Source organism: Armigeres subalbatus, chromosome 2 (assembly GCF_024139115.2).
Source record: "Armigeres subalbatus isolate Guangzhou_Male chromosome 2, GZ_Asu_2, whole genome shotgun sequence".
In the NCBI taxonomy this organism is placed as follows: Eukaryota; Metazoa; Arthropoda; class Insecta; order Diptera; family Culicidae; genus Armigeres; species Armigeres subalbatus.
This window is the reverse complement of record NC_085140.1, coordinates 233,415,457-233,441,230: the sequence shown is the minus strand read 5'-3', so window position 1 is coordinate 233,441,230 and position 25,774 is coordinate 233,415,457. Positions and strand designations below refer to the sequence as shown.

General features: G+C 40.2%; 1 protein-coding gene across 3 annotated transcripts in view; it reads right to left on the bottom strand.

The window, feature by feature from the left end:
• The window catches only part of LOC134211889 (short neuropeptide F), a 113,279-nt gene that overhangs the window by 48,175 nt on the left and 39,330 nt on the right, over nt 1–25,774 (bottom strand). For all 3 annotated transcript variants that reach the window (XM_062689258.1, XM_062689257.1, XM_062689256.1), the window contains one exon: nt 1,747–1,837. In XM_062689258.1, the coding sequence (XP_062545242.1) occupies nt 1,747–1,834 (88 nt within the window). In that variant the 5' untranslated portion in view covers nt 1,835–1,837. The remainder of the gene's footprint in view (nt 1–1,746; nt 1,838–25,774) is intronic.

The window sequence follows — 25,774 nt, the reverse complement described above, 5'->3', positions numbered from 1 at the left end:
TGTTTACATTCGCTCTGCGTCGCTCCGCGATCAGTTTTTAGTCGTTTTTTTCCGGCAAAAATAGCAGTTTATATTAAGTTTTCGCTTCAAACCAGTGACTGATTTCATAAAGTGATGTTTAATTTACATTCTATCAACATTTCGGGCTACTCATGTGCGAAGAAGTGAGTAAAAACTTGATTTTTTCAATACCCTTTGAGAAGAAGTAAAGTGCAGTGATAAACCCACCAAATCGCGAACGGCTATTAAATTGACACGAAACTGCTGATTTATGATATAATTTGAGCCGAAATACATAGTACTCTTTGGAGAAACATGTTCATTATCACGGAAAGTAATAAAATATGCTGTGAACAGGTTAGTAATTTTTTGAAAAAAATCCAAGGGGGGGGGGGACAAAATAGTTTTTAAATATTTGTATCGGCCCAATTGACATTCATTAGACTAATTTTCAGACTACTCTTTTTCAGAAGCTAGATATAGATTTATGATGTATGACGAACTTGTGGCGCTTTATCTATAAGTTTTATCTTTGTTCTGAATATGTGATCGAAGGCGTAAGAACTACAATAAATGGCATTTTTGAGAGATTTCCATTCCTCATTCAATCTTCTTCTTCTATATACATAAAAATGAATTTCTGTCTGTCTGAACCTTATAGACTCTGAAACTACTGAACCGATTGGCGTGAAAGTTTGTATGCAGAGGTTTTTGGGGCCGGGGATGGTTCTTAAGATGATTCGAGACTACTCCCTCTTTTGGAAAGGGGGGCTCCCATACAAACGAAACGGAAATTTCAGCATAACTCGAGAACTAAGCAGCGAATAAATGAATTTTAGGCGAAACGAAGTTCGTCGGGTCTGCTAGTTTCAAATAAAAAAAAAATATACTGTTATTAAAAACCAAATTTGGTACACAAGTTAGTTAAGTTATGCAGAAAATAGCTTAGTTAAAGAGCGATATGGAAGAAGGAAGAAATAAAGAAAATGTAGGCAGAAGGTTGCTGACAGATAAAAGAGAAAAAGGAGAAAAAGAAGAAGATGAATGAAGGAAAAAGGAAATAAAAGAATGGAGGAAAACTGACGGCAAATGAATGAAATAGTAGAAAGAAATATAAAAAATAAGAGAACAGTAAGAGAAGAAATGTGGAAGAATAAAGTATGCAAGAGGTAGAATTTCCATCATCCGCAAGAGAAGAAGCAAGAAAAAGGAAGAAAAAAGAAGGAAAAAAGTAGTTAAAATGGTAAAAAAAGAAAGAAATGGAAAAGAAGAAGGAAGAAGAAAGATAAAATAAAAACGAAGAAGTTGGGAAAAAGGAAAACATAAGACGGACGATGACAGATGAAAGAGGAAAGATGAAATATAAAAGAAAGAAGTAGTAAGGAAGAAGAAACAAAGAGAAATGAGGAGAGGGTCTATGCAATTCCGAGCATTACGTTTTTAAACATATTTGCGATGTAAAGTCAATCGGCATAACAGTAGGCTCATCGAGTTACATAACAAAGCTATTGAAAATATAATCAAATGACATCTTAACGACATTTAACAGCGTGCAGCTTTTCATGTTATAGAGTCAAACAACTAATGATTGTCACATTGTCTCTATAGCGCAATATTTTTTCCTTACAGAGTAAAATCGGATACTTGAGAGCAAAAGACTTTTACGACAATCTACTGAGTTTATTACATTAGAAAAGCAAAACATAAATATCATTTTTTATTTTAACTGTTCCGACAATCACTTACCGTCTGCATTTTGTGATGGCTCTGACTCGATACTGCCTGTCCACAGAACAAGAAGTAAACTTAACGTTGTGAAGTTTATTCGGCACATATTCTGAAATGAGTAGACATGAAGGAAAACACAAAAAATGGTCAGTGTAATTAAATTTCAACCAGTGCGTAGGATTAATGTGGAAGATAGGAGAAAAAGCGAACAGTCATCCTCCTTTTTATTCCAATGATGACAGGTGTCGAAATACTTTATTCGAATTATCCACTACGGAGGGCAGTCCCGTTGAATGAAAAGGTGATGTAATCCTACGTTGATCATCAGTACACGGATATTGCGCATAATGAAATGCGGACACGTAATAATCATCATAATACCACTGCTAGATTTGCGTAGATTTTATAAAGTGTAATTGTGCTAGAACACATTTTCATTGCAGGTAACAAGTATCAGCGGTTATACATTCACGGCACATGATTTTTTTTTTCAAAACTAAGTGTAAATTTTGCAAAATTAAGTAAACGTTTTAGCTATTTTTTTCCTAAGTAGTTACAGTATTAATATGGCATAGGTATATTAGCTAAGCTTTATATAGGACTGTATCAAGTTATAAAGCTTGGAAATCCGTGTGTGCTGAAAAGTTCTCGGTTTTTCTTCGTTTTTTTTGCTGATGGAATACATCAGACCACAATATGAAGTACGGTACATAGTTAGCTTAAACAATCAGTTTCTTACACATAATTAAATGTCTAAATTTTAAGAACTGATATTAGAATGTGCGCAAACTAACATCCGTTGGAAACATCCGCAATGCATTATTTTTTCCCTCCAATCATGCATACATAAGATAAATACCCACGATTGCATCCTATCACGTAGCGTACTTTGAATCTATAAACCTTAGAGCACTATCGCGTGATGAAATCCGTGTTTTATCCTTTCGGCGAAGCGTCTATAAGGAAATTATGTCCATAAGTAATCTTCGTCTTAACTCTTTTAGCATAGCTCCATTCGCTGCCACGGTAGTGCAATATCAACAGGTGTCGTAGCATAACTGTAGTGCTATCGATATGTGGGTTCATTTCCTGATAAAACACCGTCAGTGTCATGCCCTCAACATGCGGTACACAAACAAATCCCGATGTGGGGGGTGATGTTGTACTGCACTGAGATCCGGACGAGAGTGATAACATCAGCATCAGGCATATGGAAATGATGTAAAATCAATAAAATATTAATAACTGAGCATTTAAGCGTGCCACATAGGATCTGTTTACCATCCAGCACCATGATGGCAGTTATTAGCTTCTAGCAACTCTATGGGTACCTTGTCGTTTTCAAATCAGATGGTTCGTTGACTATGGTTATGTGGCGCTCCGAGCAGAGACTGTTTATTTCATTCTCGATGAAGCATGAAATATGAGAAATCCACATGACATATCAGGGTGCAATCATCTTTTGACTGGGATAAAGAATGTTCACAGTCAATTTCTGTGTGTAGATTATCATTCTTCGCCTATGATGGAGTCAACAGTTAGGGTTCGATGATTATCAATGGTGTTTGATCTGTTGCTCGAGTTTTGTCTCAGCGGTAAATGTCATAGTTGTTTAGTTGAAAGGAGGGTATCTAAATTTTCTGTTCAATAATAATAATGTTTGAACTGGGGTAAAATATATAAAATAAGGCCTGGCAGTACGCGACTATTTTTAGCAGCCCTAACGGTCTATGCGTAATTCAGATTATTTCGAACACATTATTCAAAATATAGGTTTGCATTTTTTAAGTAAAAGTTGCAACATTTGAAGAATTAGTTGCCAAATGAAATTATCCTCAGCATAACCTCACCATTTCTGCATTGCCAAAAAATGGCATATGACATGACTAGCAATCTTATTCTCATTGTTTTGGACCGTCGGTTTTTTTCTAATTATATTGAACGAATTTTAAACGAAAACTACTATTATATATATGATTACAACATATTTATTATTTTTTTTATTTCAATTTGGCAAACGGGGCTGTTCGCATTTTAGAAAATAATAAATAAATTCCAAGCTTAATTTAGTGCATAAGCAAGGCTTTACTACATAAACACAGACATGACTGCGAAATAAGATCTCTTTTAATGATACATTTTTGGTGAAATGGCTATCATCCATTTGGTGCAAGTTGTACAAAAAAGGTATAACTAACCTTGTAATCCCACATAAATCGAAAAACAAAAACTTTTCTAGATACCTACCTTAAAATTTTAACTGCTCTAATCTATAATAGTGTGCACTGGTTATTCAATGACGTATTCTGGTAGTAAACTAACGGTTTCCCTAAATGGAACTTTCGGGGATGAGGGTAGCCTGAACTCAAGGTAGGATCCATAATGTATCATAAATGTTGTTCTGATTAGATGATGACACATCAAAAAATTATCCTGTCGTTATATCCATCTACCTACTCTGAAAAAGTACGAATACCGTCAGCATTAACCGTTTCAAGCAACCACATCGTAACGAGCATTCCAAAATATCCTGCTGGGCTGTGTCAATAAAAGGAGATTGTTTTCAACTTTTTTTTCCACTATGACCCGGGTGGAGCCTTGTGCATCATTTGTTTGAACTGGGCATTAGAGCGTCAATAAACGTCAGCAGCAGGCTATTTAATAGGAAAAAGCAACATCTCATAGTCCTGGGAAAATATGAAACAAAAGTATGGGGACCGTTTCACAAGACGAAAAACTTTTTACGTCGTGATATTCATTGGGGTAGGTCTGCGATGAGATAGGACGATTCGTATCTGAATTTCAAACCTGGATGCTACCTACGTCGCTTTGACTTCGGAAAGTTTAATTTTGTGCTCCCGAACCCTCCCTATCGGGTGGATATGTTTTACAGCGTTTTTTGAATACTTTTTGACAATGCTATTTCCAGGCCTCAACAAAAACAAATCAGTTGCTGATTTCGTGATTTTTTGTATCAACCTGAAAGCATTATATCTGTTAGGGTGGATAGAAAAATCGTTTTGGCTCAACCACGGTTATACAATATCGGCTCATGTTCTAAGTATCCCCCGGAAATTTGTGCCAATTTGAACATACATTCACGAAGCAGACAAGTTCTCAGTACCAAATCGCGTAATTACTCAACAGCAACTGCTGTTCTTGGCGGAAGGATAGCCCAGATGAGTGCAGGTAATTGCAGTGCAGAATCTGCATTGAAGCCGGTTTGAGGATTTTAATGATCGTGTCTAAAGATCCATAACCTTAATTAAAATCGATTTCCAATTTATGGAACAATTAATTGAGATGCGGTTTTTGTTGGGTACAAGCTCTTGAAAGTATTGCATGAGCCCGAGGACACTCAGAGCATAAGTCAGAATCGAATTTGCAGGCAGAAAAATCGATTTTCCGAACCACTCTAATACCAATGCAGAAACTGAGTCACGACAAAAAGGTAGTATAATACTGTATACTGTGATTACGGCTAGACGTGGAAAAATCTCATAGCGAAATTATTGTGTCAAATTATAATGAAGAACAAGAAAAAAAGAAAAGGCACTGCAGAAATGAATGTAAAGGATCGCAGCTCTATAAACAGTATAAAGAATGGACGAAAATGGAAATTGTTTGCTTCAGGGCGTCACATTAGAATACCTCCTGTTGATATATTTTCTGGGGATAAGATACACGCTGAAAAGAATGATTTTCATGGATTCAATTTTTGTTAATGAAATCAATAAAGGTTTGAAATTACTCTTAAATCACCACATGATCACCCTTAAGTGAGAATCGGGAGGGGCATCTGATTGAAGCTGAGTGGAGAAAGGGTTGACTAATCATTATTGGAAACATTTCATTCATGATGGGAGAGATCTTCCTTGATTTTGTTACACTTTTAGAAGAAGATTCTGTTTCTCCGCGGATTATACGCAATCCCCTCCACTATTGGAAAAGATCGACACACTCTTCGAACAATTCCATTAGAGCTAGAGGTATGCGCCGGTCCTGAAATCGTTTTTTTTTCCTATCATTTTATTTCTGAAATTTAATCAATTATAAAAATACCCCGATTTTTGAAAATTCTTCTAATATTTCTTTGGAATTCCCTCGGGAAAATCTCTGGAAAATTGCCTTGAAAAAATATTCCAAACTTCTTCGGGACATTCTTTGGAAAGTTCTACGGAATATCTTCGGGATTTTTTCGGAGTTGCCTGCGAAAGTTTTTCGGAATTTCTAGTGAATTTCCTTGAAAAACTTATTAGAATTTTCGGGACTTTTTTTGGAAACTCCTCCAATAGGATTTCGGATTTTTCTGGATAAACGCTTCAAAAACTTTTTCGGGAAATTGTTCATAATGGTATCTTGTTGCAATGCTAACTACTTCGGCACAAGCTGGCACAAGATCTACACGTGTAGAAAAAATCTTATAAGTTATGCCAAAAACTCATTCAAAAATATCAATGCAATTCATTACGCCATCTAATGAAAGAATCATGGGAAAATATTCAAGCCCTTAACCAAAATAATCTATCGAGAGTGAATAAAACAAAAAGGTAATTATAAAACAAGAAACGTTAGAACAATCTGTGAATTTGGTGATAGAGAGAGAGACGTAATGTGGTGTATTAACCGTCCTGAATAGGTCCAGAATTGGGCCTTTTGTTTTATCACTCTCTTGCGACTTCTTTCATCCGTAGCAGTCTCCAGGCCCTGTTGAGGGTCAGAGCTCGTCGCTATCGACAAATCACCTCCGTGGCCATCTTGGGATCCGCCGCACGCTTTTGCTCGGCCACGGCAGATGCCATTTTAAGGGCAACTTGGATCGCTGGTGCACAATAGTTCGAATCGACCATCTACCACGATTCGCGACAAGTCCATCAGCCGAACCGTCCGGTATTCCGTCGTCCGAAGCGGCCTGCCAAGACAACCGACCGCCTTCGCCGGCACCTCACCGTTCGAAACACCACGATCCCCGCCAAGTTCCATCAGCCGAACCGTCCGGCACTCCCCAATTGGCCTGTCAAACCAGTCTCTTTTGAGAATGAGTCGCAAAAGCATGCTTTGAAAAAATGATTCAAATTGGGATAAATTTACATCCTCGCTTTCAATAGGGCACTGTACGGACTGCTTTGTCCCCTTTTCGCTGCAAAGAAATTAGAAAACAACAAGGCCAGTAAACGTCAAATTTCATGAAGAACGAAAGAGAAAGAGATTTTTCCGTGCAGTGCCCTATTGCTCTTTTGCACAGTTGATTGGAAATATCGTATCATTGATTCAAATAATTTCAGGCGATGATCTACCGAATTGTGAATCGAACCAATTGCCCTTCGAATGCATGGAACTCAAAGGCGGCTATGTGGTTATATGGCTCTTGAGTGAGAGTTTGATTCTCCCGTCGAACTTTATCGTTTTTTATACTTTATTATATGGATATGGGGCCCTCCTTAGCCGTGCGGTAAGACGCGCGGATTGGAAATTGTCTCGACTTCCCTGGGCATAAAAGTATCATCGTGCTAGCCTCATGATATACGAATGCAAAAAATGGTAACCTGGCTTAGAAACCTCGCAGTTAATAACTGTGGAAGTGCTTAATGAACACTAAGCTGCGAGGCGGCTCTGTCCCAGTGTGGGGATGTAATGCCAATAAGAAGAAGAAGATATGGATATGATTCGATTGTTAATACACTCGTGGTAATGCTGTGTCGAATGAGGGTACTAACTGTTTATTTTAAAGAAAAAAAAAACTTCTAGCTGACAGCAGCAGCGAAAAATGTAGACAACATCCTTCCGAGCACCAAATCTATAGAGCTCATCGCAATGAAACTGGCGATTCTATCTGTTGCATGAAACCTAATGCTATTTATTTTGAAACTTTCATCATGTAAGAAATGTGGTTGGGAATTGACAAAACGTATGAGAAAACCTGGAATTGCGCAAATTTATGGAAAACCGGATAGTTCGAGAGGAAAGCACCAATGTTTTCTACCTTTTGAACGTCAAACTGAATGGAACTAACGCCGCCATTAAAGAGCGCAAAATACTGGATACCATTTATCCCGTCGGAGAAGCTCAGAGGCTACAAGTTTCCTTGTAAAAAAAATCTGAATTTCTTTAGAAAATTCTTTGGAGGATTCTGCTTAGTTTTCGCGGACATTTTTTCAAAATGTCATCGGGAAAAACCTTGGATTTTTTTGGAAAATTCTTTAGAATTTCGTTGGGTTATTCCTATACCGCCCAAAAGTTGACCGATTTTGCTGCAATTTTGTTCATAGTATCAAGACATCAAATAGAACGAAAAAAAGGCTGCCCATTGAAAAAAAATTTAAAAAGTTTTTTTTAGTCTCCTTAACTCATATGTTTGTGCTCGAGACTCAGGATGCTGTCGAAGCCTGAGACCTTCATGTTTTCGATGATTTGATATAGGCCATCCATTTTCCAGGAATGGCGATGTGGCAGACGAAGATGGCGGTATGGTGATGGACGTGGGAGAACGTGCGCAGGAAATAATTTTACCGGCTCCGGATCTCCAGGAAATCCAGGAGGAGATTGGCCGGCTGAAGAACAACAAAGCCCCTGGGGTTGACCAACTACCAGGAGAGCTATTTAAAAACAGTGGTGAGGCACTGGCTAGAGCGCTGCACTGGGTCATTACCAAGATTTGGGAGGAGGAAGTTTTGCCGCAGTAGTGGATGGAAGGTGTCGTGTGTCCCATCTACAAAAAGGGCGATAAGCTGGATTGTAGCAACTACCGCGCAATCACATTGCTGAACGACGCTTACAATGTACTCTCCCAAATTGTATGCCGTCGACTAGCACCAATTGCAAGGGAGTTCGTGGGGAAGTACCAGGCGGGTTTCATGGGTGAACGCTCCACCACGGACGGACCAGGTGTACGCCATTCGCTAAGTACTGCAGAAATGCCGCGAATACAACGTGCCCACGCATCATCTATTCATCGACTTCAAAGCCGCATATGATGGCAGTTAATGCACGAACACGGATTTCCGGATAAACTGACACGGTTGATCAAAGCGACGATGGATCGGGTGATGTGCGTAGTTCGAGTTTCAGGGGCATTCTCGAGTCCCTCCGAAACCCGCAGTAGGTTACGGCAAGGTGATGGTCTTTCGTGTCTGCTATTCAACATCGCTTTGGAAGGGGTAACACAAGTGATACAATTTTCAATAAGTCCGTCCAGCTATTTGGTTTCGCCGACGACATAGATATTATGGCGCGTAACTTTGAGAAGATGGAGGAAGCCTACATCAGACTGAGGAAGCCAAGCGGATCAGACTTGTCATCAACACGATACATGATAGAAAGAGGTTCAAGAGAAGACAATTTGAGCCACCCACCGCGAGTTTGCATCGGTGGTGACGTGTACTTGGGCTCACTGGTGACTGCCGAAAATGATACCAGCAGAGAAATTCGGAGACGCATAGTGGCTGGAAATCGTTCGTACTTTGGACTCCGTAAGACGTCGCCAACCACGCAGTCTACGGAGGATAGAGTTCGCCGCCGTACCAAACTGACAATCTACAAAACGCTCATTAGACCGGTAGTCCTCTACGGACACGAGACCTGGACGATGCTCGTGGAGGACCAACGCGCACTGGGTGTTTTCGAAAGGAAAGTGCTGCGTACCATCTATGGTAGGGTGCAGATGGCGGACGGTACGTGGAGGAGGCGAATGAACCACGAGCTGCATGAGCTGTTGGAAGAACCATCCATCGTTCACACCGCGAGAATCGTACGACTACGGTGGGCCGGGCACGTAGCCAGAATGTCGGACAGTAACCCGGTGAAAATGCTTCTCGACAACGATCCGACGGGCACAAGAAGGCGTGGTGCGCAGCGGGCAAGGTGGATCGATCAGGTGGAAGATGACTTGTGGATCCTCCGTACACTGCGTGGTTGGCGACGTGTAGCCATGGACCGAGCCGAATTGAGAAGACTCTTGTATACCGCACAGGCCACTTCGGAATTAGTCTGAATAAATAATGATAATCAATTTTCCAGCTGATATCTCCAGTTCCTTCGAGAAGTCGTTAGGAGTAACATTAATTGTTAATTGTTTATTCGTCTTTGATTCGATCGTACAGACTACTCTTATTCTAAGTTCCTTATTCTAGATTTGAAACAATACTTGGATACATTAAAATCAAACAAATTACAAACATTATTTGAAGCTCTAAGGCAGGAGCTAAAGGGATTATTGTATCCGTACGTTGTTCGGTGGGTTGGGACAGCGAGTAAATCAGCGTGACGCAGGCTATGGCTAGGTATGCTCAACTGTACATCCACGAGCAAGTCCGGACAGTCTATGTTACTGCTGATGATGTCATACACTACAAGTCTTCTGAAGTTGAGTCGTCTAGTTGAGAGTAGTTCCAGGTCGATTAGCTGACATTGGGTTCTATAGTTAGGTAAGTGATCGCTCCACGGTAGGTGCCGAAGTGCAAAACGGATGAACTGCTTTTGAACTCGTTCAATGCGAATCACTTGGGTCATTTGGTATGGCGTCCAAATAGGGGCAGCATATTCTAAAATACTCCTCCTCCTGCACTAGGCACAGTACAGAGCTTTCAAGGTGTAAACATCGGTGAAATGAGCTGCATTCCTACGAATAAATCCATAAACTGCTAATGCCTTCGTCGTTTATGCATCGGCAAAATCGCATCGCCGTGCAGCATCGGCAAAAGTACAGCTGTACATTATTGGGGATATGATTCGGCAGAAGGTGATTACTTTACATTTCGCCACATTCACGCTCATTCCGTTTTCATCGCACCAACGGCGGAGTACGTCAATATCAGTTTGTAGAGCAACACAATCCAGCAAAGAGTGTATTACTCTGAAAATTTTGAGGTCGTCAGCGTACAGAAGCTTTGCAGAGGTAAGGTAGTTGGTCAAGTCATTGATATACAGGATAAACAGTAAAGGTCCCAGCACGCTGCCCTGGGGCACACCCGAGGTAATGCTGAAAGTCCTAGACCGTGAGGCATCAACACGAACGAAAACCTTTCTGCCAGGGAGGTATGACATTATCCAATCTGCTATCCATTCAGGGAAACCCAAGAGGCGTAACTTTGCAACGGCATGTTGGTGAGGTACGGTGTCGAAGGCTTTCGAAAAATCTACGTATACGGAGTCCACCTGATTGCGCTTTTCGACTTCACGGAAGAGCGTATTAGAACAGCAGATTCGTTGTACTAGAGCGTTGAGGAAGAAAACCGTGCTGATGAATTGAAATGAATGGTTTAACAACAGATAACAAAACTTTATGAACTAATGATTCAAGAAGTTTTCCAACACAACAAAGAATGGAAACTCCACGGTAGTTATTAACTTTGCGCAAAATTCCAGATTTGTGAATTGGAATCATCGTTGCTGTTTTCCATAGTCCAGGGAACGTTTCTTCACTCAACGAACCGTTGAAAAGTAGTGTTAGTGGAGCCGCTAGTGACTCAGCACAGGCTTTCAGCAGGAAAGGTGTTAGGCCATCCACTCCGGCACCTTTTGAAGCATCTAAATCGCGAAGATCAATATCGGGCGGTACATTTGAAAGACTACCTGGGTGAGTATGCGGAGGGTTCACATTGAACACACTCTGAAAAAAGTCGGCGAAGAGGTTCGCAGCTTCATCAGATGTGGTAGCTGTAGTGTCGCCATAAACAACATTTTTCGGAAATTGATTAGCCGTCTTTTGCGATTTGATAAATCTCCAAAACCTGGACGAATTGTTAAGATTTGATTGGGGGTCGTTCATATATCTTCGGTAACTGGCATCCTGGCTAACATGGACGTTGTTAGCATGCTCGTTAACAGCTGCCTAGCGTGGACTGACGATGTTTTGTCCAAGATTGTATGAGCTGACGGTTTTAAGGCACTCTTGTAGAGTAAATAATGGTCTTCAAGAACGTTATAAAACTAAAAATGTTACTTGGGCAGTGAGTTTCGCTACAAGATTATCTAACGCCCTAGTATGAATACTGCTCTGTCGTCCATCTAGGAGGACAGTAGCAACTACAAAAGTAAGCTCCGTTTACCTTTGCTATGACAAAATCCTCATATCTCCTGGATGGCCCGCAAATCCAGATGGCCACTGTTCTGTACTTGTCCGTAGTCTAACTGCCGTTCCAGGCAGGGATGCAATATGGGTCGGACAGCAAAGCGACATCAGTTTTATTCTCATGGACCGAATGTTGTAGCAGTACTTGTGCTGCTTCGCAGTGGTTGAGGTTTTACTATACAGTTTAATGTGACCCAACACAGAGGCCTGCACTTAGTCCACATGCGTGATTGCAGAAGTGCGTAGCCTTAAAAATAGTTTAACAATAATAATGTGTGTAGATCATCGAGATTCATAGCGATTAGATTAATCCAAAATATAAAATTGTTTCTTGCAACCAAATGACAAGTTTCTTGATCATTTTCCAAGGCTCTCGTAGATCTGAAAAACTTATCCGCAGTGCAAATAGCACGTGCTATCAAAGAATTCATCCCACAATCCACCACGTGGCGGACAAATTTTCAAAAATATCAAAGTAGCTTTTTTCTGCAAGTATGTTTTTCGTAGACGACTATCTAGCGTTCATATTTTGTTGCGATTAAAAATAAGCGGAGAGGTAGATTTTTCTATAAGCGGTACATCATAAAAATGAAAAAACTCCAACTGTGTATATCGATGGATTCGTGCAAAATAAGCAGAACTCGAAATCTACATACAAGGTTAAGACACTCCAAAAATTAAGAATATATTACTATTTCATTAAAATAGCCATTTTTGCCAAATATGAGTTTTATGAGAAATAACAAAGATCCGAATGAGTGGAAAACAGTCGATCTTACATGGCGAAGCCCTGTTTGGCAGATCATGCCGAGGTGGTGATGGCCTGGCTGGCACTTGAAAAAGTTGTTCGAAGTGCTCCAACCAGCGTTTCAGCTGGTCAGTTGGGTCGGTCAATAATTGATCATTCGCGTCTTTCACAGGCATCGTTGCATTCATCTTCGCCCCGCTTGAGCGTCGTGAGATATCGTAGAGGAGGCGAATGTCCCCAGTTGCGGCGGCTCTCTCTCCTTCGTCGGCCAGAGAGTCTGCCCATGCTCGCTTGTCCCGTCGACATGAGCGTTTTACTTCCTTCTCAAGAGCCGCGTATCGTTGACGGGCTAAGACTTTGGCTCCTCTGGTTTTCGCGCGATCGGCCGGCCGTGGCTTAGCCACCTTGGACGGCCGAGAGGGGAATTCCTCCTTGACAATTAGGGCCTACGGCCCGAGGAATCGTCCGGTGAAGGACGTCACAATCCTTGACGGATTAGGCGCGGAAGCCTGAAGGCTTCGCGGGCCGAGCCGTGTGCTGGACGGAAAAGCAGTCCGAAAACGTCGTAGAAAAAGAGGTCCTGAACACTTTCCCCCAATGTGTAATCTAGCTCCTGCTAGGAAAGGGGGGGGGTTGGTCACTGTTCTCACTGCACTTAAACACGTCTACAGCACACGGACGCCTGATATTAAAGAGGCCGAATTTGGGCAATGGCTCCTCTTTTAAAAGAAATTTCCTTCATAATTTCCCCGCTATTTTGCATTTTGCTTTCATCCAACATGGCATTTATCCAAGCATGATGCCATGTTGGATATTTTATAGCACTCTCATGTCATTACAGCGGTACCAAACCCTAACGCTTCTGTGGTAGCTCTGCTGGTATTACACGAGAAACGTGAAGGCTCCGACAAAACAACATAATTACAAAACAAAAATCTACAATTTGTAACCAAACGGTTACACCACCTTCCGGAATATCTGCAGCACGCGCCTCCAGTTCTTCAACGAAGGACCGTTTCACCGTGGCATCTTCCAGTCGACGTGTGTTGAATCGTCGTCTAACTCTTTCCTCCTGCCGACGAATCCGCGCAATGCGCAGGCGTATTTCGCCGATGAGGAGGTGATGATCAGACGCGATATCGGCACTACGTTTATTCCGTACATCAAGAAGGCTCCGTTTCCATTTTCGGCTGATGCAGATGTGGTCGATTTGATTTTCTGTAAAACCGTCACGGGAGACCCACGTGACCTTGTGAACCGGTCGATGAGGGAAGAGCGATCCCCCGATCACCATGTCGTTATTACCACAAAATTCTGCGAACAGCTCTCCGTTTTCGCTCATTTCTCCGAGACCATGGCGTCCCATAATGCGCTCATGGTTCGAGTTGTCGGATCCGATCTTCGCATTGAAGTCGCCCAAACAGATCTTGATATCACCCTTTGGAATTCTATCTACGACGGCATTGAGTTGACTGTAGAAGTTCTCTTTGTCTTGCAGATCGGCAGCATCGGTTGGCGCATAACATTGGATTATAGTAAGGTTTCGGACCCGTGTTCTAAATCTGGCAACGATTATCTTTTCACTTATAGGTTCCCACTTCATAAGCGCAGAGTGTGCCTGAGCGCTTAGTAGGAAGCCAACTCCGCGATGCCGGGGAGCGTGTTCACCTTGTAAACCAGAGTATAGCAGAACTTGTCCCGACGGCGTTCTGTGTTCTCCAAAGTTTGGCCAACGGACTTCACTCAGTCCCAGGATCTCAAGCTTCATGCGGCGTGCCTCATTGGCAAGTTGTGCCAATTTACCCTGCTGGGCTAGGGTTAAAACGTTCCATGTTCCTATTCGTGTCCGTTGTTTCGCGCTAAGAGTCGTCGCCGTAAAATCAGTCCGTATTCTTTCATTATCGGATTCTCGAACAAATTGATGTTTCGGGAACAGTAGGTTGTTGGCCCAAGGTTCCCTATCCACCGGGATGGGGCTACCATCTTAGGTATAGCATCCGGGGAATAGCATTTCATACTCAGCCGCTGGATGCCAGAACAGACGCTGTTGGAGCCGCACCTCCTTGGTGGACAGACGCTCGATCAGTCGGGTCAAATTTGTTTAAAGTCCCACCCAACACCAGGACTAGGCTAGTGCGCTTTGAGCGGCACACGGTCGCTTTGATAGGGCCTGCTTGGGGACACATGCAGCTTTTTATAGAAGTTCAACAGAGCCCACTGTCGAACCCCACCACATCCTAGGCAGACCCCACAGTACGCACCCTCTCACTCTAGCTGATGTCAGAAGGACAACAGTGCCCAGGCTGCACTACCAGCTAAGTACGCAACCCTTAGCTGGCGGTCAATTGTCATCGGAAGACCCGTGGAAGCGTGAGTATTGGAACTTGTGAGGACCAGAGCTATGTTAGGCGCCCCTTCCCGGATGTCAACTCACCATTTCGCAGCCCTTATATGAGACACCCTCATCCTTATCATTATTTACAACAGAGAAGTTGCTTGTAATTGCTGACACATATGTAATACGTATTCAAATAACTTTCATTATTTTAAAATTCAAGTCATATCAAACCGCAGGCAAAACACAACTTATCAAAATCGCAGTTAAATCATCTAATTTCGATCGCCAAACGTGACCGTTTCGTATGAATATCGAAACTTTATATTCATCCAGACACTGTACGAGAACTTTGTCGCTATCCCATGAATGGTAATGCTTTCACTTTTCCTACACAGAGCTAACAAGAGATGCAAAACAGCCGATTATCGCCCATTTATGTGGAAGGTAATACTTCTCCCTTCATGCTAGTAATACACACTTTCCATTAAATTAGGAGGCATGATATTCTCATACGCAAAACATATTGACGTGATAAGATCATAATGATAATTGGTGTCTGTTGCATCAGGCTGCAAATGAATCAGCTCGACGACATTCATATTTAGTATCAATAAATGGAAATTGGTTTCGTTCTTAGACAGTGGGAGGTAACATCGAAGGCATTGTTCGAAATAATGGCAGTTATTATCTTTAATTATAAGATTTCATGCATTCCTATATTGCATGGCGCAGGGAACAATGTACTCGTCCGATAACTTTCAATCGCAGCCAAACATCAGCACCAGATAGTCGTGTAATAAAAACAATAGGGTAAAAGACAAAATAGTGGAGGAACTAAGAAAGTTCGACCACTATTTTTTCACATACACTAAGTGTGTACTTCATTTCGCTTATTTCAAGTATGCATCTACATCCAATCGCAGCAGAATCTGTAATATTGTTACGTAAAATAATACCTCCAATTATTGGTGTAGTGTTCCAGTATTATATAAGTGTCGCGGTATGTTGTAATTCGTGTTCCTATAGTTGCAAATCCCATTGTTTCCATCAGTGCTGTGCTGAATCATCATCAAACGATAATGATTGCAATTCTCATGTGAAAACTTTTCACGTGAAAACAGTAGGCGAGTTGTTGCCGGTGATAACTTCTTAAATGTTGCACTCAAACGATAATAAACACAGAATTTTCTTCAAACATTATTCTTTACTAATATCAGCTAATTGTCAACAGTCCCTTCTATTTTGGCGTTTCATGGTAGTAAGAAAAAATAGTTCAAAAATGTAACGGTAAATGCTTCAAATCAAGATACGATTTTCAAACGATTCTTAATCGCTGGTGAGTTTTTATCACATGATACACAGTATAAAAATGTTACAGCATATATGATGTAACAAAAAGGCTCCGTTCGATTCGACTCATTTTTCCAGCACTTTTTAAAATTACAGGTCGTCGTTACTATGGAGCTTGCATTCAATATTGCGTACAAGAAAAAGTTGGATGTAAATTTAAAGGTTATTGAACACAAAAATATGCGTTTTAACCTTTTGTCTGTGCTCTGGGGTCAATATGACCCCAGGCCACTTTGAGTGGCTGCCATTTTTTTAGTTTTCAACCGATTCTCCTAATTTTTGGTAGTTTAATAAAACTCGCCGAGATCTGTCTCCTAAGTGCAAATTCACTTAAAAAATCTTGAAAATATGCGCTACAGTGTACTTTTTTCTAAAAACTTACGTTGTCTGTGCTCTGGGGTCAAATTGACCCCAAATTGAAATTGCTATAACTTTCTTAATGTTTGACCAATTTCGGATTTTTGGAGCTGTTTCGAAAGATAATTTAATCATCTTTCAGGTCGTTATCAAAGATTGACTATAGGTGGGCGGGTACATAGCGGGGAGGGGTTTTCGTAAAAAGGGTACAATAACAGTGATTTTTCATGCTTATTTTACTTATATCAGAATATTCTACCCATTTTGAACTGCACCTGTTCAAAAAGGTTATACAGGAAGGCGTGTGCTTTGACATGAGGCATTGATTAGTTTAGAGTTTGATCGCTAGGTGGCGGTATATTTGTATTCATTATTTTAGACTTCTCAAGTAATTCCGATATACGGAATTTTCCTCATTGTAAATATTCTTATCGCACAAATTTGAAATTTGTAAAGATGACGTCTTTAACAAAGTTCGTCTGGTAGGAATGGTCTGTCATGTGACGGAATAAATAATTAGGAAATTTACAAATAGGCGGCGCTAGTGTACTTCAATATTCTTGGATGTTTGAAATATTGCTTTAGGTTGAGATCCCTCATACCTACACCCAAGTTGTGTTTGGCAACATTGTTCAGCATGTTCAGGACTACAAAGCGGTGCTCGATATAATAAGCACTTGTTCCAAGATGCGGCGCTAGTGAGCTGTTATATTTGAGTATATTGTTTCATGTGAGATCTGATGTATTTTGGTTTGTAGCATTTTTGACAAACATGAATGTTGTGGTAGAGTTCATCAAAAGTTTTCTTTGTATTCAACCTGTTCCAGCGATGCTGCAAATAATAGAATGTGTTCACAGAATATGTTTTAGGTCATCCAAGAAAACCCCGGAATTAAGGCCTTTGAGTCTACATGCGTAACCAAAGATCAGCCAATTTTCCGCCTATTTGTAAAATTCCCAATTATTACTTCCGTCACAAGACAGTCCATTCCCACTAGACGACCTTTGATTAAGACGCCATTTTAACAAATTTTAAACTTGTGCGATAGGAATATTTACACTAAGGAGAATGCTTTATATCGGAATTACTTGAGTAGTCTAAAATAATGAATTCAAATATACCACCACCTGGCGGCCAAGTTCTAAACTTATCAACGCCTCATCCCAAAGCACACACCTTCCTGCATAACCTTTTTTAAAAAGGTGCAGTTCAAAATGGGTAGGATTTTCGGATATAACTAATGTATTCATGAAAAATCACTGTTTTTGTACCCTTGTTCACTAAAACCCCTCCCCGCGATGTACGATGTAGATGATTAAATTATCTTTCGAAACAGCCCCAAAAATCCGAAATCGGCCAAACATTAAGGAAGTTATAGCAATTTCAATTTGGGGTCAATTTGACCCCAGAGCACAGACAACGTAAGTTTTTTTGAGCACAGACAGAAGGTTAATATTTCCATGGCGTGTAATTTTCAGAATTTTTAACTGTGAATTTAAAAGTAAGATCGTGGGTGAGTTGGATCATCCTCGATTTTTGAAAATTTGATTTTTCCCATCCCTGGTTCCATATGACTACCGCATCTAATGGTGCAAAGCAGAAAAAATATATAGTATAAGAATGCATAACATAAAATTTCAGCCGTTCAACATTTAGCGGATTACCCTACTTGTAGCACTTGCATTATCTATCTCCCATATAATGTCCTCCCGAATCATCAATGTTTATTTTACGGCTGAATTTACCCTTGGGATAGGCGGAATAAGTAGTATGCATGGCACTATAGCTGGTGTGATGATTTTGGCCTATTCAGACATTTTTGTCGAGCTAAAATAATGACACCGAATGCAGCAGCAGATGAGTATTAGTCAAACTTGTTCTATCAATATGTTCATTTTGGACGTGGGCATAATTTGGATCAGACTTTTTAGAAAAAAATCAATCAGTAAGAATCTTGAATATTATAACAAAATGTTGATTTTTTATGTTGAGTCCAATTGAGAACTACATAAAGCAACTGTAATGATTAATTTTGCTCGTGTACCATACAACGTAGCAACAAAGGAATAGACGATTGTGATCAATTTAGGAGTAATGCTTGCATTCGAAAACAGAGCTTCATAGCCTCGAATGGTTCCGCAAACGACAGACTGCTATCAATCTTGTATCCCAATTAGCGCTCAACAAATCAACTACCAGTTACACCTTCGAATCGAACAGTATTGATTCGAGCTCTGTATACAAACCTATGCCCACTGGAACATCATTCCGCGAACGTCGTACACATAATCATATCCATTATGAATTTAGTGATGAATGATTGAGGGAAGGGCGATCAATTTGCTTGACCCAGCCATAATCAGAAGGATCAAGTGTCCTTTTAATGATGGCATTTTGTGTGGCGACTGAATTAATCATTCATAGTGCTTGGAGTTGAGGAAGATTCATGAGATGGTGCGTGGGCCGGACCTAATAAACGCCTCCCCCCGCTAGCAATCAAACACTTGTGGCCCTGAGGCTAAATACTCAAAAGTTAATAAATAATCCAATGAAAAGGTTAGGGGATTGACTAGATTAATGATTTCTTCGAGCGTTTTATTTTTATTTTTTTTTTAATGGAGTCATACCAATGACAATAATTAAAAAAGTCTCAGATTAATCCACCTAGTAATATAGTAATACCAATAATGATTCTTTTCTGGTGCATATTAAAAGGTGGTAAGAAACCACACTACCAAGGTAAAAATAGCACTTTCTGTGTGCATAATCATCAATCTGACTCAAAGTTTTAATAAACGATAAAATATTAACATAGAAAAGTAACGCATACGTTATAATGAACATAATTAAATGTATTAAGCTTTGGGAAAAATGATAAATATGTAGGGTTACCGCTCCTTGAATTCATACCATGTACCCAAATCAATACCATTTGAAAACAAAGACTTGGTGCGCAAATTGTATTATTCCTCATTTTTGAGATTTTTTCAGCAGTAAGCACGCCGGATAACAGCAAAACACGACACAAATTCAGCCTAAATTGCCGGTTTGCGTATGTTATTGATATACGGATATACGAGCATTTGGCGCGTACGTCATTTTTTTTTCAGTTTACGGCAGTACAATACGAAATAAATAAATAATTGTATAGTTTGTTCTCATATAAGTACTCAAATAAGTACTTAAAACATGTTTGCTTTTCCACTTTTTCTCGATCAATAAATATGTTATTGTGTCTAACTTTCACATACAGACATACATAGTCCGATTTTGGAGTGATACTATAGCCGTTCGTATATTGAATGTAGGGGAAGGAGAAGGGGCAATATGCCCTAGCTAAGCAAACACTGATTTAATGCCTTAGCTACAACGATTTTTAGGGTATTTTACAGGCATTGCAATATCATCTGAGCACAGGATATCATCTTTGCTTGTGCAAAGATCTTCTTCTTCTTAAATGGCTCTGCATTCCAACTGGAACTTGGCCAGCTTTTCAACTTAGTATTCTATTAGCATTTCCTCAGTTATTAATTGAAAGCTTTTTTATGCCCGCCATTGCATGAGTATGTATCTTGTGTGGCAAGTACAAAGGATACACTATGCCCAGGGTGTCGAGAAAGTTAAGTAGGTGCAAGGGAGTCAATTTTGTTAAGGAAAATCATTATTTTAAATGGTTTTTCAAGCGAAATCTTAAGATAAGTTGCATTTAACAGGATATTTAAAGCACGACACATCAACTGAAACCATCGTAAAGTGTATAAATATGATAAATCTCATTAAAACCCCACTACCTCCACTATTGGTGCTACCTCCACTAAGGGTACGGTTACCCTAACTAAGATCGATATCCCAGCATATCATCAGTATCTTTGCTCAGAAGATCGAATGATGGGATAAATTGCAATTTGCCTCGCCAAAATGAGAAGAAGCATAAATACTAGAACGCTAGTGGCGCTGTAGTCCCTTAAATTATTTTGCCAAGTTATGCTTGAACAAGCTTCAATTGGCCATAATTTATGCATCATGTTGTAGTGCATGTTTGGTTTCATCACCAACATCGGTTTGACACTTGTAGTACCAGTACTTTAGCTGCCAGGTCGAAGTAACCTAGATGTTAGTCACGCGAACAGGAGCGACGTTAGCAATCTTATACTTTTGAATCAACTCCAACATGTTAGATGATTCATAAAAATGTGAAAAATTTCGATTTTTCCTCCTTTCCTATCTATTATTTTGATATTTTTTTCGCTCAATCTACATAATTTGAGGTCTAGTTTTTTTACGACCATCTCAAACACGATAAATATGAGGAACTACTCAAATGCTGTTTTGCCTCGGGGAGGAGGGAGTGCTTTGTTTTGGGCTTCTTTCCCTAGCAGAAAAACAAAAAACGATAATGCTGATGATGATGGTCTCGCCACATACCCTTACAAAGGTTTGAGCTAGACGATTTATCTTTAAGATAATTAATTAAGCTCAGATTTGCAAATCAAAGAAAAACCATCCGATTATGATACAGATATAAAATCTATAAATATTCGTTTCTATCCAACAACAAAGTTAATTAAAAACTGTCAATTTCAACCCCAAGCTTTCATGAGCATCAGTAGTGATACATCGAGTTATAATGCTCGAGTGATCGTTCTTCTCATTGAGGCATTACAACAAGGTTAAAGCAGTCAAGGGTTGTGATTCCTTTTTCTGAATATTGTCAAAGATCAAACTTAAGCTAAGTTTGTGAGGACGCTTGTAAGCCTTCAAACTGAAACCCACCGTGAATCTACAAACTCAACTCTATTTCCTCTCTGGTATAAAAGTGTAAGTATACATTTCCATATGCCATTGAAATTCACTTCAGTAGGATTGAATGAGATGAATCTTTTCGAGAACCATGCCGCAATAAGAGCGTGTAATGCCATGAAAGAAATTCAGACTGTCAATCGAGCAACCGGTGGCAAGCTATCAAATGAAAGTTAATCCTTCCATTCAGTACAAACCAGCAAGTGGTATGGAGGGAAACCGAACCGGAAAGTTTCCTGTACAACAGTTACAGCTCCTATGCCATTCGATTGCCGCATACATACAACCATGTGATGGCTCTTTTCATAATGTTCAATGGTGATTTTCCCTAGTTGGGGTGTGGTGTTATTGAGCAGAAGCAATTAAACATGAGGTGTTGGATTCTTCTGTAGTTTTAAGTGAGTTGGAAAACGTTACGAAGCAAACTTTGTTAAGCATTAACTTACATATGTGAATGGCTTAAGTGGTTTATTTGTACATTTACTAACACTAGCGGACAATTCCATCATATATCTTCTGCTACAAAATAGTGTGTGGTTTACCTGTAAACAGTCTTCTTTTGGTTAATGAATGACGCATGACTGTCAGATTTGCTTAGATGATATAGCTGCATGAACATTATGTCCTTTGGGTCCAGCAAAACGCCTACTTTCATTCACCTACCGCTAGTGTGTAAATCTCGGTTCTGTAACTTCAGCTCTTACAATGTTAGGTGGGTAGCATGTTTGCAAAAAAAAACAGTCTGACTGTATCTACTCTCTAGTGGTTATATGATATTACGAGTATTAGTGTTGATCATGGGTCCTCCTTAGCCTAGCGGTAAGATGCGCGGCTATAAAGCAAGACTATTCTGAGGGTGGCTGGGTTCGATTCCCGGTGCCGGTCTAGGCAATTTTCGGTTTGGAAATCGTCTTGACTTCCCTGGGCATAAAAGTAGCATCGTGTTAGCCTCATGATATACAAATGCAAACATGGTAACTTGGCTTAGAAAGCTCGCGGTTAATACTGTGGAAGTGCTGAATGTGAAGTGCTGCGAGACGGCAATGTCCCAGTGGGGGATGTAATGCCAATATGAAGAAGAAGAAGGAGTGTTGATCAAACAGGGTGTTATACAAATCACCATTTACTTCGTATACAATTAAAATTGATTGTTGAATCTTGGTTAACATGTAGCGAGACATGCACAACAGACTGCCAAAAATGATTTCAATTTTCAGTTTAAGTTTCTGCCATTTGCCAATAACTTGTTACGGAAGCTGAATTGCACAAATGTATTGTATGGATGGTGGACTTATTAGCATTTTGTACGGCTCTGTCGAACAGTTCGATATTTGAACGAGGTTTTCAAACCATCTTTAACGGCTGCTCAGCAAAATGGTCTAATAAAATCGAATGTTTAAAATCTGTCAAATATTTTTAAATCAATGTTTGAACGCTTGATGTGCATGTGCACAACATGTGATAGATTGACTTTATAAATGTATTGGAGGCAACCTCTTGCATTTATGCCTACAAGCTGCGCAACACTCACAATCTTGTTTTGCAATTCTTTCACATGTTGTGCACATTACAATTAGCTTCCATTTATTTTGTCCGAAATTCCCATAAGCGATGTCAGTGAATGATGCCAACAATTTAGTAATTATGCCAGTAAAATCCAATTTTACACGGCTGAAGATCTTTACAAGAAATTAGGAAAACTTTTCGTACAATACATACAAGTTTCTATTCTATGTTAAAAGTTAATGTTGTGCTCCAATATTGTATGTAGAAACTGAACTTAAGGATAGAAGTTTATTAATTCAAAATCAGGAATAAATAAGTCCACAGATTCAGCGTGAGACGACACGAAAAAAATGGGTTGAAACATTTAACTAATGTCGTCACTCTACTTCATATATCCCCGCGTCATAAGTGAACAGAAGTGTTTAAATTACAAGCGAAATCGGAGGTGTTTTTTTGCACAATAACACGACTGAGCACATATGCAGGCACCAATGCCATCAGACTCACTGTACGGGTTTGCTATCTGATGTCCTGTATTCCATCTCCGTTGGCGTTGAGTATGACAAGATTTTGCTTGATTTCCATCTGTCATCTTCTGTGTGATGAAGTTGTATCTTCATGTAAATAATAATTAATGTTGAGCACAGCTACATCCTTTCAAGGATATGAGAGAGTTTTACCACGAACTTTTCTTTTAAAGTAAAATTCTAACCTTCACCACTAGTCGGAAGTAAAAAAGTTTCACTTCATTTCATTCATAATGGATATAAAAATAAAAAGGAAAACAGCAAGTCAACTATAAACATACCCACTATTGAATCAATAATTAGACATCTCCGCAAGGTACACTACAAACGAAGCTTGAGATAGGTTTGTAAAAATAGACTTCCATTCTTTGTAATTATGTGTAACGATGGATAGAGTAACGCGGATAATAGTAGACATTAGCAAACACTTCCACCTGTTGCCAGCGAATGCGTTGATTTTACGTAGTGCATGCACAAATAGCCGGAAATACGCGACTAATGGAGGATGAAACCGCAGACTGGCTCGTTATGTCGTTAAAGCAGCCAGCTCGGTGGCAGTTGGTGGTGGGCTTTGTGCGCTATTTATTTGCCCATTTTGAAGCAATTGGCAGACCACTACCACCGGTAAGTGCATAAAGTCTTTGGTGGTCAACGCTATAAAATACCTCGTTCGGAGGGAGCACCATGATGCCGAAATGCTTTTTTACCACACGATCAGTATTTAGAAATGGTGCCAAACAGCTTACCAGAAAATTAACAGCATGTCAGATTTTGAGAGCGCATTCATAGTTAATGCGAACGATTTCGTGGGTAGGGTGAAAAATGCATAACAGATTTCTTTTTAAGCAAAGAAAAAGCCTTTATCGGAATATAGTATTTGAACTCAGTTGGGCAGGCTGGTTCCCGCCAAAGGTGGCGAAATCAAGAAATATGCCATAGAATTAGAAAAGAAATAGAACAATTATATCAGATAAGGGGCGTAGGTAATAACAATCCTGCAAATCCAAAGGATAATTTTAGAGGTATTTTTCAGTAATTTTCGGATTCTCAGGGACATCCTAAACGAGTGGCATATATTTGTTTTCGCCCAATTGTGTAAAATAAGTTGAAATGGATTATCAGAACATGTGCCCTCCGTAATGGAAACCTTTATGAAGAAATTTATCGTGGAGTGTAGCCCTCCGAATTAGTTCATTATCGTTACAGCTTGCGGAAAACATCTCTCACGATATGCCACATATCGTGGGTGTATACAGAGATGACAAGTGAGTGATTTTTTCAATTCGTTTTGGATTCAATCTCTGGCTTTGCATTATCTGACTAGCGACTTTCGACCAATTTTCTTCAGAGTTGGATTTTATTTGGTCAATTAGTCTAGTCTCTAGGGGTCTCCAGTAGCCTTGCGAGCAAAGGCGTAAGATTGCCAATCCGGGGATGTCGAGTTCGATTCTCGGTCCGGTATAGGATGTTTTTGGGTTCGAAACCTTCTCGACACCATGGGCATAGTGTATCCATTGTACTTGCGACACACGAAACATGCTTATGCAATGGCGGGCATAGAAAAGCTTTCAATTAAGTTGAAAAGCCGGTCAAGTTCCAGTTGGAATGTAGAGCCATTGAAGAAGGAAGAAGAAGCAGAAGTCCAGTCACTGACGATGCTCGTGGAGGACCAACGCACACTGGGAGTTTTCGAATGGAAATTGCAGCGTACCATCTATGGTAGGGTGCAGATGGCGGACGGTACGTGGAGGAGGCGAATGAACCACGAGTTGCATCACCTGTTGGGAGAACCATCCATCGTTCACACCGCGAAAATCGGAAGACTACAGTGGGCCGGGCACATAGCCAGAATGTCGGACAGTAATCCGGTGAAAATGGTTCTCGACAACGATCCGACGGGAACAAGAAGGCGAGGTGCACAGCGGGCAAGGTGGATCGACCAGGTGGAGGACGATTTGCGGACCCTCCGCAGACTGCATGGTTGGCGAAGTGCAGCCATGGAACGAGCTGAATGGGGAAGACTTTTGTGTACTGCATAGGCCACTCCGGTCTTAATCTGGTAATAAATAAACCACCGACAAAGCCATACCAGCTTGGTTTTTTTTTTATTTTGGTTTTGACCATTCCGGCCATCAACCTATCCACTGCAAATTAGGGGTTTCCTTAATTTGACTAAGTCTGACTTAGTTTCTAGCCGTCGACCACCTCACCCGAGAATTGGATCTCTAAATATTTTTAAGTACCACATTGCTGTGCATTGCTGATTTTTGTAGTATTTTTCAACCAGAGTCTTTATCGTTCAATTTTACTATTTTACTAGCAAACTATTATCATGACTAGGGCTTATTAA